Source organism: Monodon monoceros, unplaced genomic scaffold (genome assembly GCF_005190385.1).
Source record: "Monodon monoceros isolate NGI ecotype Baffin Bay Population unplaced genomic scaffold, NGI_Narwhal_1 Super_Scaffold_6, whole genome shotgun sequence".
Lineage (NCBI taxonomy): Eukaryota > Metazoa > Chordata > Mammalia > Artiodactyla > Monodontidae > Monodon > Monodon monoceros.
Genome location: NW_021703783.1, coordinates 96,515,351 through 96,531,634, shown reverse-complemented (window position 1 = coordinate 96,531,634; position 16,284 = coordinate 96,515,351). Strand labels below are relative to the sequence as shown.

Here is a 16,284-nt window from a genome sequence, read left to right as displayed (position 1 = left end):
AAACCTCTTCGAGAGCAGTGCTTCCTATTGCACTGAGAATCTAGTCTCCCTTTCCAGCCTGCTGATCTGCCCCTTGTTCACCTCTGAAGCTTTAACTTCCTCTACTCTCCTACCACACTGACCTTTATTATTTATTGGAAACACCATGCTCCCTTCTATCCTGGAGCTTTTGCTATTTCCTCTCCCTAGATAGTTGTACACCTGATTTTTACATGGCTGTTACTCTTATTCAAGTTTTCATAAAAAAGCCATGTACCCAGGCAGGCATTTGCTGTCCACGCCCCCAATCTAAATTAGCATCCCTTCCCTGGTACTATTGCATTACTCTATTTTGTTTCTTTTGTAGCATTTTTTTAAAAAGATTTATTATTTATTTATTTTGGCTGCACCGAGTCTTAGTTGCGGCATGCAGGATCTTTTTTTTTTTTTAAGCTGTGGCACGTGGACTTCTTAGTTGCGGCATGCATGCGGAATCTAGTTCCCCGACCAGAGATCGAACCTGAGCCCCCTGCATTGGGAGCATGGAGTCTTACCCACTGGACCACCAGGGAAGTCCCTATTTTGTAGCATATTTTGCTGTATGAAATTATCTTGTGTATTATTTGTTTGCTTATTTCATCTCTGACTCCTCTTCTTCCCTCCCTGCCCCATTAAAATAACTAGATTATAAACTTACAAGAGCAGAGACTGTTTCGATCTTGTTTTCTACTATATTTCCAGTACATAGAAGAGGGCTTGGCGCACAATAGGCAATTAATAAATATTTGAAGAAATAAATGAAAAGTGGATGTGTTCCTTATTAGTGATGTTTCTCTGTTTTCTTCACATTTTTGTATGTATGTGTATGTCCTTGGTTTTGTCGGTAGAAAGGGGTGGTGTTAAGTGAAAGTCAAACTATAGTATGCATAATATACTCAAACGACTTACAGCAGTGTAGAATTGAAGACCTTTAAAAATTATAAGGACAGTTACAGTAGTCCACCTTCCCAGTTATTTTTTACAACATCCTGGCAGATGGCCGTTTACCCAGTACTTGGAATATTTCATTGATTAAGAGCTTTCCTCTTAAGGCAGCACTTTCCTTTATTTCTTTATTAATAGCACAAATACTAAAGAAGTTCTTCCATCTCACATATAATTTAGAACTTTAAAATAGTCCTATTAGTTCTATTCCTAGAAAAAATTACATCCTATAGAAGGAATTTTACCTGGAATCATTGAATTTAAAGTCTCTGGGAACCTTAAAAGTCATATAACTTCCTTCAGTTTACAAATGAGGAAGCTGATGTCAGACATGCTTGCCAAACTCTGAGGTCAAGACAAAAATGGGACAGGACTCGGTTAGTGGGTGGCCCTTCATGGTTCTTACCACCATACCACTGAGTGCATGAATATAAAATCCTTTACTGGGCTTCCCTGGTGGCGCAGCGGTTAAGAATCCGCCTGCCAGTTCAGGGGACACAGGTTCGTGTCCTGGTCCAGGAAGATCCCACATGCCACGGAGCAACTAAGCCCATGCGCCACAACTTCTGAGCCTGAGCTCTAGAGCCCGTGAGCCTCAACTACTGAAGCCCGCATGCCTAGAGCCTGTGCTCCACAACAAGAGAAGCCACCAAGATGAGAAGCCCATGCACCACAACAAAGACCCAACTCAGCCAAAAATAAAGAAAGAAAGAAATTTTAGAAAATAAATAAAGTCCTTTACTGGTTTATTGTAGAAGCATATGCAGAAGCCTTCTCCAAATAATGGTACTTCTGGCAAGAATAACATTTGTTAATGATGAAAATAAAAATTCATTAGTGATCATTTGTTGGCACTCTAGTTGAGTTTATGAAAGGTCAATGTAAAATATACTCTCTTTTAACTGTTGTTGAATTGTACTGTTTTATAGGCAGAACGTTACCAGAGTCTCCTTGAAGAACTGAAAATAAACAAGATACAACTGCAGCTTTTCCAACTGTATCACAATGAGAAAAAAATTTCTTTTCTAAACAGTGAGTTAGAGCGCGTGAATAAGGATTTTAGTGTCACAAAAGAGTCTCTTTCTAGTCATGAAAACATAGTTAAAGCCAAGAAGAAGGAACATGGAATGTTAAGCAGACAACTGCAACAAACAGAAAAAGAATTAAAGTGAGTTTTCAAAATAGTTATTAACAGTTGGATTTTATGTAGATTGATAGAAAAAATAAAAATATAAGTGACACTTTGAAAGTTGATCTTTTAAATAAACTTTTTTACTTTGAAATACTTTTAGATATACAGAAAAAATTCTAAAGATAGTACAGAGAGTTCCCATATTCCCCACACTCAATTTCTCTCACTTATAACATCTTATATTTTTAGTATCTCAATTAGGATTTGTCTGTTAGTTTTCTCATAATTAGCGTTTATGGGTTTGGGGGAAGAAGACCACAGAGGTAAAATGCCATTATCATCACATTATATCAGGGATGTCAAATATCATATATGAGGAATTCCCTGGTGGTCCAGTGGTTACGACTGCACTCTCACTGCTGAGGGCCCCGTTCGATCCCTGGTCGGGGAACTAAAATCCCACAAGCTGCATGATGTGGACAATAAATAAATAAAGTGGCTATACCAAAACTTAAAAAATATATATCATATATGTTATATGACATATCATCTATCTAAGATATCATAGTATCAGCATGACATCATTATTATTTTTGTTTGTTTGTTTGTTTTGGCTGCACCACGCGGCATATAGGATCTTAGTTCCCCGATCAGGGATCAAACGCATGCCCCTGCATTGGGAGTGCAGAGTCTTAACCACTGGACCACCAGGGAAGTCCCATATCGTTATTGATGTTGACCTTTTCTTGCTTATCTGTAACCTCCTATTCCAACAGTAAGAAATCTGGGTTCCACAGTCTCCCATCCATTTGCTTAATTGTTCAATTCCAGTAATCGTGTATGGCAATATAAGAATTATTAACCCATATCCTTGTGGGAAGCAACTTTATCAACTAGAGTACAAGGCTTATGTACAATCCCTTTTGCTTTTAGTTTTATGGCCTCTACTCATTTCCAGAGTTACTTAGGTTAGCACGTTTTCCCCCACCCTCTTCAATAAGGTTGTTTCATACATTTGTAATACAGTTAGATTCTTTTGTCACATTCTACATTCTGTCTAGGATCCCTCGGCCTCCTAAATGATTTTTTTTTTAATTTGATACATTAAGATTCACTCCTGGTGCTGTAAATTTCTGTAAGTTTTCACAGATGCATGATGTCATATGTCCACCACTACAGTATCATACAGAGTAGTTTATCACTCTTAAAAAATTCCCCTGGGACTTCCCTGGTGGCGCAGTGGTTAAGAATCGCCTGCCAACGCAGGGGACAAAGGTTCGAGCCCTGATCCAGGAAGATCCCACATGCTGCGGAGCAACTAAGCCTGTGAGCCACAACTACTGAGCCTGTGCTCTAGAGCCCGCGAGCCACAACTGCTGGAGCCTGCATGCCTAGAGCCTATGCTCTACAACAAAGAGAAACCACTGCAATTAGAAGCCTGCACACTGCAACAGAGTAGCTTCCACTCGCGCAACTAGAGAAAGCCCGAGCACAGCAATGAAGACCCAACGTAGCCAAAAAATAAGTAAATAAATAAATAAATAAATGTATTAAAATAATTCCCCTATGCTTCACCTATTTGGTTCTCCCCCGCCATCTGGTAACCACTGATCTGCTTATAGTCTCTGAAAGTCAATTTTTATCGTTTCTTTTTAAATGTATAATTTGATCAAAAGAACTTCTTCCCTTTATATACTATAAAATTAAATTTCCTTTAAAGCAAACTTTATTTTTCTTTTTAGATCTCTTGAAGCACTTTTAAATCAGAAGAGGCCTCAATACATTAAAGCTAAAGAAAACACTTCTCACCACCTCAAGAAGTTAGATGTGGCTAAGAAATCAATAAAGGACAGTGAAAAACAATGTTCTAAACAGGAAGATGACATAAAGGCCTTAGAGACAGAGCTGGTTGATTTAGATGGTGCATGGAGAAGTTTTGAAAAGCAGATTGAGGAAGAAATTTTACGTAAAGGGCGAGACATTGAACTAGAAGCCAGTCAGGTGAAAAAGTTGACATATGGGAAATCATTTGTTTCTATTGTTTCAGCTTTTCCTTTTAATTAGAAAAAAATTAAAGGATGACCTCTCTTTCTGATATTTTAGGAGATTTTCCTCAGAATTTAAATTAATGAGAATTTAAATTTTTCAGCCTATTGTAGAATCTAAATTTAATCTTTACAGTAGGCTATTTTTCCTTCATAAAATTAGATGACATTATAACATTTATGAGTTAATTAAAGTCATAGGAAATACTTCAACAAGGTTACATGGTATCATTTTGTAATAAAAGTTAGGTAATTAAATTATATTCTTATGTTTTTAAGGTAATCATTTTTTTCCTCATGAATATTGTAAAAACTTAAAAGTCAGATAATATATGGCTGTGAAGAAACATCATCACTTAATTGACAAAAGGGAAATTGATTCCTTAAGATTATTTAAAATGTTAAGTGATTAATTAATATCCATTTAGTACATAAGATTTAATTATAAGTCAATAGTAGATATCCAAAAATTTATAATTGAGTTTTCAAATATTCCCTCAACTAAATTTGTCATTTATTTCTTTCATTAATTTTATAATAACCTTATATCACAATATATATACTAAAATAATTGTGACTGTATAAATAGAAAAATACACAATTTTCTCTGAACTTTTTTAAGAATTTTAATGAGTTTTAATGCTCTTTCTCTTTTAAGAATTTCTTACAGAGACCTTATAGAGTTGGTTTTGAAAACCTTATTGATCTATCTAAACCGTTTTAAATAAGAAGACGTTCATTTTACGTTCATGCTATCTTAGAGAAAATGGCTAATTATGGTCTAATTTATATAAAACATAATTTTGATAAGTTTAATTATCAGCTAGTGAAGGATAGCATATAAAGAATTTCCTCTCATGCTTCTTTAAGTGAGTTAGCAATGTTTAAATGCTCTTTATACAGCTGGATCAATACAAAGAACTTAAGGAACAAGTAAGAAAGAAAGTGGCTATAATGACCCAACAATTGGAAAAGCTGCAGTGGGAACAAAAGGCTGATGAAGAAAGACTGGCATTTGAAAAGAGGAGGCATGGGGAAGCTCAGGTACCTTGGTTTGGGCAGTAATGACTTAGAATTATTTTTCATGAAATTTTATTCCCTTTTTTATATTGGTTTCTCAGTATATAAATGGATTTACATCAGACATAAGGAATTAATTAAATTTTCTGGATTACCTGTTAGACTGCTTAGTATTGTATCATTTAGGTGCTCTTTCATGGTCTAAGATATAAACAGACAGTGTCTTCATTCATACAGTCGGTGAGCATTTTATGTGCACCTGTATAATGATAGGAGTGGGCAGATGATATTGTCTATTCTTACATGTAGGTTAGTCCAGTGAGGTTAGGAGGAGGGTTGATAAAGGAAAAAAACAGGTATCATAATGTAGGTGGAAAGTCATTTGGAAACATTAAGGACATAGCCCAAGAGGAGCTTAATAGTCTACATGAGAGGTAACTATCAAGACAGCATTACAGTGTTCTGCCCTAGAGTAAGGCAGACCTGGCTTCCATCCATTCTTGTCCTGTCACTGACCTGTGCTGGTATAAATAAATCATTTCACTTCTCTGAACTTTGATTTCTTAATTTGAACAATGAGGATAGGTATGTCATTTTTTATGGCTGAGTAACATTCCACTGTATATATAATATACCACATCTTTATCCATTCATCTATTGATGGACACTTAGGTTGCTTCCATATCTTGGCTATTGTAAAAAATACTGCAGTGAACATGGGAGTGCATATATCTTTTTTAATTATTGTGTTTGTTTTCTTTGCATAAGTATTCAGGAGTGGTATTGCTGGATCATAAGGTAGTTCAATTTTTAATTTTGTGAGAGATCTCCATAAGGTTTTCCATAGTGGCTGCACCAATTTACATTCCCACCAGCAGTAAGAGAGTTCACTTTTCTCCACATCCTCGCCAGCACTTGTTATTGTTTTCTTTGTAATAGCCATTCTGACAGGGGTGAGGTGATATCTCATTGTGGTTTTGACTTGCATTTCCTGCTGACTAGTGATGTTGAGCATCTTTTCATGTGCCTGCTGGCTGTCTATATGTCTTCCTTGGAAAAATGTCTATTCAGGTGCCCTGCCCATTTTTTAATTAGGTCTTTCTTTTTTTATAAACTTATTTTATTTTATTTATTTTTGGCTGCATTGGGTCTTTGCTGCATGCAGGCTTTCTCTAGTTGCAGCGAGCGGAGGCTACTCTTCATTGCGGTGCATGGGCTTCTCACTGCAGTGGCTTCTCGTTGCGGAGCACGGGCTCTAGGGGTGCGGGCTTCAGTAGTTGTGGCATGTGGGCTCAGTAGTTGTGGCTCGTGGGCTCTAGAGTGCAGGCTCAGTAGTTGTGGCACATGGGTTTAGTTGCTCCACAGCACGTGGGATCTTCCCGGACCAGGGAGCGAACCTGTGTCCCCTGCATTGGCAGGCAGATTCTTAACCACTACGCCACCAGGGAAGTCCAGGTCTTTTTTTTTATGTGGAGTTGTATGAGTTCTTTCTATGTTTTGGTTGTTAACCCCTTATCATATATATTGATTGCAAACATCTCCCATTCAAAGCTGCTACCTCAGTTTAGGTCACTATAAACTTCCCTCTTAGAACTGCTTTTGCTGCATTCCATAGATTTTGGATCATTGTATTTTCATTTGTCTTGGTGTTCTTGCTAATTTCTTCTTTGATTTCTTCATCAATCCATTGGTTGTTTAGTAGTAATTGTTTAGTCTCCACATATTTGTGTTTTGGGCAGTTTTTTCCTTGTAGTTGATTTCTAGTCTCTGTTGTGGTCAGAAAAGATTCTTGATATGATTTTAGTTTTCTTAAATGTATTGCGACTTGCTTTGTGGCCTAGCATCCAATCTATCCTGGGGAACGTTCTAAGTGCACTTGAAAAGAATGTTTATTTTGCTGTTTGGGCATGAAATGTCATATATATATCTATTAATTTCATCTGATCTAATGTGCTGTTTAAGGCCAGTGTTCCCTTATTGATTTTCTGTCTGGATGAATTGTCCATTGATGTAACTGGAGTGTTGAAGTCTCCTCCTGTTTTTGTGTATCTGTCAATTTCTCCCTTTATGTCTCTGTTAATATTTGCTTTATGTATTTAGGTGCTCCTATGTTGGGCACATATATACTTAAAATTGTTATATCTTCTTGTTGGTTTGATCCCTTTATCATTATATAATAACGCCCATCTTTGTTTTAAAGACTGTTTTGTCTGATATAAATATTGCCACCTCAGCTTTCTTTTTGTTTCCATTTGCATGGAGTACCTTATTCCATCCCCTCACTTTCAGTCTGTGTGTGTCTCTAGATCTAAAGTGAGCCTCCTGTAGGCAGCATATACATTTTTAAAAAATTCATTCAGTAACTCCATGTCTTTTGATTGGAGCATTTAGTCCATTTACATTTAAAGTAATTACTGATAGGTATGTACTCATTGCCATTTTGTTCATTGTTTTTGGGTCACTTTGTAATTATCTTTTATTCCTTTCATCTTTTGTCCTCTTCCCTTGTGATTTCATGACTATTTTTAGTGTTATATTTGGATTCCTTTCCTCTTTTTTTGTGTGTATCTGTCATAGGCTTTTGGTTTGTGGTTACCATGAGGTTCATATATAATATATGAACATGTTATGTCATATGTAACATGTAATATATATGATTCATATATACATATGATTATTTTGATATCTTAAGTTCCATTGCATTCTAACAACCTCATATTTTTACTCCCTCTTTAAGTTTAATTTTTTTTTTTTTTTTTTTTTTGCGGTATGCGGGCCTCTCACTGTTGTGGCCTCTCCAGTTGCGGAGCACAGGCTCCAGACATGCAGTCTCAGCGGCCATGGCTCACGGGCCCAGCCGCTCCACGGCATGTGGGATCTTCCCAGACCGGGGCACGAACCCGTGTCTCCTGCATCGGCAGGCAGACTCTCAACCACTGCGCCACCAGGGAAGCCCAAGTTTAATGCTTTTTTTGTTTTTAAATAAATAAATTTATTTATTTATTTATGGCTGCGTCAGGTCTTCGTTGCTGCGCGTGGGCTTTCTCTAGTTGCGGTGAGCGAGGGCTGCTCTTCATTGCTGTGTACAGGCTTCTGACTGCGGTGGCTTCTCTTGTTGCAGAACACAGGCTCTAGGCATGTGGGCTTTAGTAGTTGTGGCTCGTGGACTGTAGAGCACAGGCTCAGTAGTTGTGGCGCACAGGCTTAGTTGCTCTGTGGCATGTGGGATCTTCCCAGACTAGGGCTCGAACCTGTGTCCCCTGCATTAGCAGGCAGATTCTTAACCGCTGCGCCACCAGGGAAATCCCAAGTTTAATGCTTTTGACATCATATTTTACATCTTTTTGCTTTGTATATCCTTTAACTACTTATTGTGGTTACAGATGATTTTACTACTTTTGTCTTTTAACCTTCCTACTAGCTTTGTAAGTGGTTTATCTACTACCTTTACTGTAGGTTTGCCTTTACCAGTGAGATTTTTCTTTCCATAATTTTCAGATTTCTAGTTGTATCCTTTTCTTTTCCATTTTGAAAAGTCCCTTTAACATTTCTTATAAAGCCAGTTCAGTGGTGCTGAGCTCTTAGCTTTTGCTTGTCTGTAAAACTCATTCTCACTCTTTCAAATTTGCATGACAGCCTTGCCTGGTAGACTTTTGGTTGTAGGTTTTTCCCTTTCATCACTTAGAGTATATTGTGCTACTCCCATCTGGCCTGCAAAGTTTCTGCTGGAAAGTCAGCTCATAGTCTTATGGGAGTTTCCTTATACATAACTAGTTGCTTTTCTTTTGCTGCTTTTAAGAATCTCTCTTTATCTTTAATTTTTGCCATTTTAATTATAAAGTGTCTTGGTATGGATCTCTTTGGGTTCATCTTATTTAGGACTCTCTGTGCTTCCTGGACCTGGATGTTTGTTTGTTTCCCCAGGTTAGGGAAGTTTTAAGCTATTATTTCTTCAAATAAGTTCTTTGCCCCTTTTTCTCTCTCTTCTCCTTCTGGGACCCCTGTAATGCTAATGTTAGTACACTTGATATTGTCCCAGGGGTCTGTTAAACTATGCTCATTTTTTAAAGCTCTTTTTTCTCTTCTGCTTGGGCAGTTTCCAGATTGCTGATCTATTCCTCTGTATCATCTAATCTTCTGTTGATTCCTTCTAGTGAACTTTTTTTTTAAATTTATTTTTGTCTGCATTGGGTCTTCATTACTGCACATGGGCTTTCTCTAGTTGCAGTGAGCAGGGGCTGCTCTTCATTGCAGTGTGTGGGCTTCTCATTGCAGTGGCTTCTCTAGGCACATGGGCTTCAGTAGTTACAGCACACGGGCTCAGTAGTTGCAGCACATGGGCTCTAGGGCACGTGGGCTTCAGTAGTTGTGGCGCATGGCCTTCGTTGCTCTGCAGCATTTGGGATCTTCCCAGACCTGGGATCTTCCCGGACCAGGGATCAAATCTGTGGCCCCTGCATTGGCAGGCGGATTTTTAACCACTGCACCACTAGGGAAGTCCCCTAGTGAACTTTTTATTTCAATTATTGTATTCTTAATCTGTTTGGTTCTTTGTTATATTTGCTAACTCTTTGTTGAAATTCTCATTGTGTTTGCCCATTCTTCTGCCTATTTTGGTGAGCATCTTTATGATCATTACCTTGGAGCATCTTTATGGGGTGGATTGCTCCTCTTTATTTCCTTTAGTTCTTTTTCTGAGGTTTTGTCTTTCTATTAAAAAAAAATATTTATTTATTTATTTGGTTGTGCTGGGTCTTAGTTGCTGCTTGCAGTCTCCTTAGTTGCAGCATGTGGGCTCCTTAGTTGCAGCACATGGGCTCCTTAGTTGTCTTGAGGGCTCCTTAGTTGCAGCTCACCAGCTCCTTAGTTGCGGCATGTGAGCTCCTTAGTTGCGGCACGTGGGCTCCTTTGTTGCAGCAGGCAGACTCCTTAGTTGCAGCAGGCAGGCTCCTTAGTTATGGCATGTGAACTCTTAGTTGCGGCATGCGTGTGGGATCTAGTTTCCTGACCAGGGATCGAACCCGGCCCCCCTGCATTGGGAGCGTAGAGTCTTAACCATTGCGCCACCAGGGAAGTCCCCTGAGGTTTTGTCTTAATCCTTTATTTGGAGCATACTCCCCTGTCCTCTCATTTTACCTAATTCTCTGTGTGTATTTCTATGTTTTAGGTAGGTTGTTTTTGCTTCCTAATCTTAGAGAAGTAGCCTTATGTAAGAGATGTCCTATGGGGCCCAGCAGCACACTCCCCTCTGGTGCCCCCTGTGTGGGCTGCATGCACCCTTCTGTTGGCAGGGAGGTAACTACTTGGGCATGCTGTAGGTGGGGCAGGCCCCTGGCCCTGTTGGCTGCAAGGCCCTACTTTGTGCAGTGGTTGCGGCTGCTGGAGGGTGAGATAGGCTTCCATGTGGTTGGCTGTGCGGCCTAAAGGGCGCAGAGCTGCTACTGGCCCACTGATAGGTGAGGCCAGGTCCTGCATGGCTGGCTGCACAGCTTGGGAGGGCCCAGGGCTGCTGCTGACCGCTGGTGGGGGGGGCCTGGACCCCACATGACCAGTGCAGGCCTGCTGGTGGGCAGTTTTAGGCCAGAGGGAGGATTCCAAAACAGTGCTTGCCAGCACTGGTGTCCTCACAATAGAATGAGCTCCCCCAGATGGCTGCCACCAGCATCTGTGTCCCCAGGAAGAATCCCAGTTGCCTCCTGCCTCTCCAGGAGGTTCTCCAAGATCAGCAAGTGGATCTGACCCAGGCTGCTTTCAAACTACTGCCTCTGTGCGGGGACTTAGAGCATATGAGATTTTGCATGCACCCTTTAAGAGTAGAGTCTCTGTTTCCCACAGTCCTCTGGCTCTCTGGTATGTAAACCCTGCTCATTTTCAAAGCCAGACGTTCTGGGGGCTCACCTTCCTGGTGCAGAACCCCCGGGCTGGGGAGCCTGATGTGGGGCTCTGACCCCTTGCTCTTTGGGGAGAACCTCTATGATCATCATATTTCTTCTGTTAATGAGTCCCCAACCGGGGGGTATTGGTCCTGACTGTACCATGTCTCTGCCCTGCTCACCTGTCTCGTGGTTCCTTCTTTATATCTTTTTGTGTGGCAAATCTTTTCTGATAGTCTTCAGGTTTTTCTCATAGTTACTCTATACGTAGTTGTAATTTTGGTATGCTCATGGAAGGAGGTGAATTCAGGGTTTTCCTACTCCTCCACCTTGGCCATACCCTCTGTATTCTTATAGCTTTAAATACCATCTGTTGATGACTCCCAAGTCTGTATTTCTAGCTCACAACCTCATATATCCAGCTGCTTCCTCATCATCTTCATTCCGGGTATTGAAGAGATACCTTAAACTTAAGTCCCAGACTGAACTTCTGCTCACACCCAAATGCACCCCAGACATAGTCTTTCCAATCTCTGATGATGACAGATCAGTCTTACTGGTTGATGAGGTCAAAAATCTTGGAGTCCATCTTTTACTCTTTTAGGAAATTGTGTTGGCTCCACCTTCAAAGTATACCAAAAATCTTACCACTTCTCTCCATTTCTATTGCTACCACCATGGTCCAAGCCACCATCTTTTTGTTTTTTGTTTAGATCAGTGTAGTAGCCTGAAAGTTTTCTCTCTTGTGTCTCCTTCATAATAGTCTCAGCACAGCAGCCAAAGTGATGCTTTTAATATCTAAATCAGATCATGAAACTTGCTCTTTCTGAAGTCCTCTAGTGACTTCCCCTTGCACATAAAGTTTAAGTCAAAGTCCTTGAGTGCCCTACATAGACTTACATGATCTGCTTGCCCCTTCCACCCCAATTTACCTCTCAAATCTCCTGTTTTTCTGTTCTCGCTCTTGTTCTCTGTGGTCTAGCTGTAATGGCCTCCTGGAACGTATCAGACATGTTTCTGCCTTAGGGCCTTTGCACTGGCTCTCTGCTTGGAACATGCTTTCCCTACATTTCTTAATTTTTAACACTCTCATGTCCTGTAAGTCTTTGCTCAAATGTTGCCTTCTCAATGAGGCCTACTACCCTGACTACCCTATTTAAAATTGTAGTCCCCAGTGCACTTCTGCTCCCCTTACCCTAGCTCTGTTTTTCCCAGTGTTTATCTCCTAACATACTGTTTAATTTGCATATTGTTTGTCTACTGTCCCTCTCTAGAATGTAAACTGCACAAGAGCAGGGATGTTTGTTTTGTTCGCTGGTACATGTCAAGCACCTAGAATAGTTCCTGATCTAGAGCAGATAATAAGTATTTGTTGGATTAATGAATTTTAAAAATGAAGGAATCAAGGCACGAGCTAGTTAACTTGACTGAACTAGTAAGTGGAGGAACTGGGATTTGATTCTAAACACTTTGTCTCCAGAATGAACCTTCTTAATCCGACACTGTATGCCTCTCATTGTAGTCTCTTTGTGAGTTGGCAGATGAAAATACAAACAAATATGAAGGGTAGTATATGATAATATACTTATATATTGATAATCATATGAGTAGAAGAGAGGACATTTTGTGGAAGGAGAAAAATGTATAACATATCAGTAATTACTTTTAAAACACTGGTATAATTTGTATCACATTATAAAATTATACACTGATTTCTCATTGCACATTTTTGCCTCTGTGCATGTTAATTTTGGAAAAACCTACTCATCGTTACATGTTCAATTCAATAGTTACCCATACCACAAAGTCTTCTCTGGTTTGCCTTTTCTCCCCACCCCACCAAAAAAAAAAAAACCTGAAAAATAGTTTCTTCCTCATCTAATCACCCATTGTTCTTAATCTGTTTCTGTCTAAGGGCTTTTATCAGATTGGAGGAAAAGTACAGTTAATGGTATAGCTCTGTTAGGCTGGAAGTTTTTTAAAGGCAGGATTCGTAATAGTGTCCTATTGTAAGTCCCATGTACTTGGTAGATGTCGGTAAGTGTTGATTGAATCTCTGTTGTCTTTTGAATAGAAAAACACTGACAGAAGAAATAACATATCAGCGTGGAAAGAGATGAAAAAATCTGTACTCATACTTGGTTTCCCACAGGACTAGTGGTTCCCAGGTGGAAAGGGCTATAACTTTCCACAGATCCAAGATCGCTAGGGGCTGGGCAGGGGTTGGTTTTTCTAGACAACTAGCATGATCAGCTGGCATCTTGAATCCAGAATGCCTGGTGTCAAGGCAGTCTGATTATCCCCCATGACGTGTCCAACGGAGCATCCAGGCCCTGACACAAGCCCTGGGACTGGCCAGAGTAAAGGCAGAGGCAGATGTTTCCATTTGACTAAACTTGGTCCTTGATGTTAGCTAATCTTGTTCCTGTCTCTTTGAATGGAATTCTTCTTTTTATTTATTTTATTTATTTATTTTTGGCTGCATTGGGTCTTCACTGCTGCACGCAGGCTTTCTCTAGTTGCAGTGAGTGGGGGCAACTCTTCACTGCGGTGCACGGGCTTCTTATTGCGGTGGCTTCTCTTGTTGTGGAGCACGGGCTCTAGGCGCACAGGCTCAGTAGTTGTGGCACATGGGCTTAGTTGCTCCGCGGCATGTGGGATATTCCCAGACCAGGGCTTGAACCCTTGTCCCCTGCATTGGCAAGTGGATTCTTAACCACTGGACCACCAGGGAAGCCTGAATGGAATTCTTAAGTGAGATAACAGAATTTCAATATGGGGACTCTAATTTCAAAATGTGGGAGTCCCTGGAGAAAAGGAATTGTATCTTAATCATTTTTATAGCTGTTGGCACCTAGCATAGTAGATGTTTGTTTGGTGAATTTCTGTGATAAATGAGTAAAATGAGATCATTAACTTCATGGTATATTTTATCCTGTACCACTTGAAAACTGGTATTTCTTCTCTTTTTTGCTGTTGTATACTGGAAAAGAATTGTGTTTTTTACTTTTGTACACTCCTGGTTTTAGATCACTTAGTAATGGAGTAAGACAGATTAATCTTGCTATAATGCGCAGGATGCATGAGACAGGGAGAATGTTAAAGGTGAGAAACGAATTGGAGACGACCACAATCCTTGGACTTGGTGATAAGGTGAATGTGGAGCATGAAGCCCTCCTTCCACAAGCCTATAGCTGCCTCGGAGATTCCTATACAATTATAGTGCTGAGCCACTCTGTTGGAATTACTTGTCTGTTTCTCCCACCAAACCTTAGTCCTTGAGAGCAGGGACTCTGTCTTGTTCATTATTATATCTGTAGTTCCTAGCACATGGTAGGCAGTGAATAAATATTTATTGAATGAGTTAGTTTGAGAGAGAGATAAGAACTGTATATAGATATTTGAAAATAATCTCCCTGGGGTTTGAAGTTACCAAAGTAAACTTGCTGGAGATCAGGTATCTCCAGCCAGGACATAAATGATGGAGCCAGGATTTGAACCCTGAGCCTTGAAACCTCAAAGCTCTGTACCGTATTGCCTTTTCAAAGTTAAAATGTGCTCTTATAAGAATTTTCATGTGGTTATATATATTTCAAATTTAGAACAATGTATGCTGTTATAGTAAGTTCTGGGCATATAGTGAAAAGTAATCAATTTTGTTTGGATTTGCTGTAATTGATTTCAGATTTCATTTCCTATTTTAGGAAAATCTAAAACAAATAAAAGAACAAATAGAAGATCATAAAAAGCGAATAGAGAAGTTGGAGGAGTATATAAAAACATGCATGTAAGTATAGTAAAAACAAATTCCTTGCAGCTTTCTTGTATCTCAGGGGTCTCGATATTTGTGGTATAGTCATCAGATGAATGCTTCCACTGTATCATAATGTCTTTGTCCTCCATTGTTTTTTTATTTCATTGTAGATAATTAAAAATTATCCTTGACCACTAAGGTTTAAGTTCTGAAAATATAAATGTTTAACAGTGGTGAAACTTAAAACTCTCTTTTGGTATCGATATTTTATAATAAAAGTATGTCATGAAAGCTAGCACCACCTAAGTATTCTACCACAAAGAATTTCTTTTTAATTGGCATTTACTTACCATTAAGCTTATGATGATTTCTCTGGTTATAGTGAGCTATCCTTTCTTTTTCAGAATCCAGAAATATGTATCTTTTGGATCAAGAAAGAATGATTAAAATATCTTTTGCCCATGTTTGGTGCTAAGTTTATTATATTGTATTTTTCATCGTTTAAAATTGATAGAGCATTATTCCATTCCCCTGCAATGCCAGACTAGAGTATACTGTATCTTGTAATTCCTAAATTTGGGGTTTTCTTTTTGCTGTATAATGTATTATTGTTACTGTTGTGTAGGAATTTCTTGAAAGAGAAAAAACAGCAAGAGGAAACCCTAGTGGAAGAAATTGAAAAGACAAAATCAAGAATGTCTGAAGTTAATGAAGAGCTGAATCTTATTAGAAGTGAACTGCAGAATGCTGGAATTGATACCCATGAGGGAAAACGTCAGCAAAAGAGAGCAGAGATTCTGGAACACCTTAAAAGACTTCACCCAGATGCTGTGGTAATTGAAATAAAAAGGCTAAACTTTCTTATTTGGGATTAAAATTTTGCCATTAATAGGAAGTAATGTTATTTCAGAAATCTATAAGTTTTGTGTTTTATTATTTATATTTAAAACATAATAGTAAATAACTGAGGTAAAATGTAAATAACTCCCAGTAATGTCTATAGATAAGTAATTATTGGGGAGAAACATTGACACGAACACATTACCCAGAAAGTCCAGGTATGGCCAACATCCCCAAAGGACACAGGTGCATGAAATAGTCTGTCGCCCATAGACACATGTCCTCAAACCTCATTTTCTTCATGATGTCAGGTTTTTTAAAGTATTTTTTTCAGTAGACATTGTTGGCATACTTTTGAAACAGTGAATTTTTATTCTCCAAATGTGACTGCTATCCAGTATTACTAGTGTATTTCATTAGCCCCAGTACAGCAATATCTACTAACCTGTTGCTTGGGGAGTCAGCCTCACAGAATTGTTTCCTTCGGAATTGGGGTCTGGCATCTCACTCTCTTGTCACTGACACCAGTGTACCCTGTGTTAACCGCTTGCACTCTTCAGAAACACCTGTCCATTGGCCTCCATGATACTAAACTCTGTTGGTTTTCCTCCTGTCTCTCTGGCCTCCCATCTTCGTTTCCTTTACAGCATCCTTTTT

General features: G+C 39.2%; 1 protein-coding gene across 1 annotated transcript in view; it reads left to right on the top strand.

Moving 5' to 3' along the window:
* The window catches only part of SMC1B (structural maintenance of chromosomes 1B), an 85,573-nt gene that overhangs the window by 22,986 nt on the left and 46,303 nt on the right, over window positions 1-16,284 (top strand). The window contains exons 5-9 of the mRNA XM_029206744.1: window positions 1,893-2,131; window positions 3,838-4,096; window positions 5,044-5,184; window positions 14,738-14,820; window positions 15,413-15,620. Of these exons, the coding sequence (XP_029062577.1) occupies window positions 1,893-2,131; window positions 3,838-4,096; window positions 5,044-5,184; window positions 14,738-14,820; window positions 15,413-15,620 (930 nt within the window). The remainder of the gene's footprint in view (window positions 1-1,892; window positions 2,132-3,837; window positions 4,097-5,043; window positions 5,185-14,737; window positions 14,821-15,412; window positions 15,621-16,284) is intronic.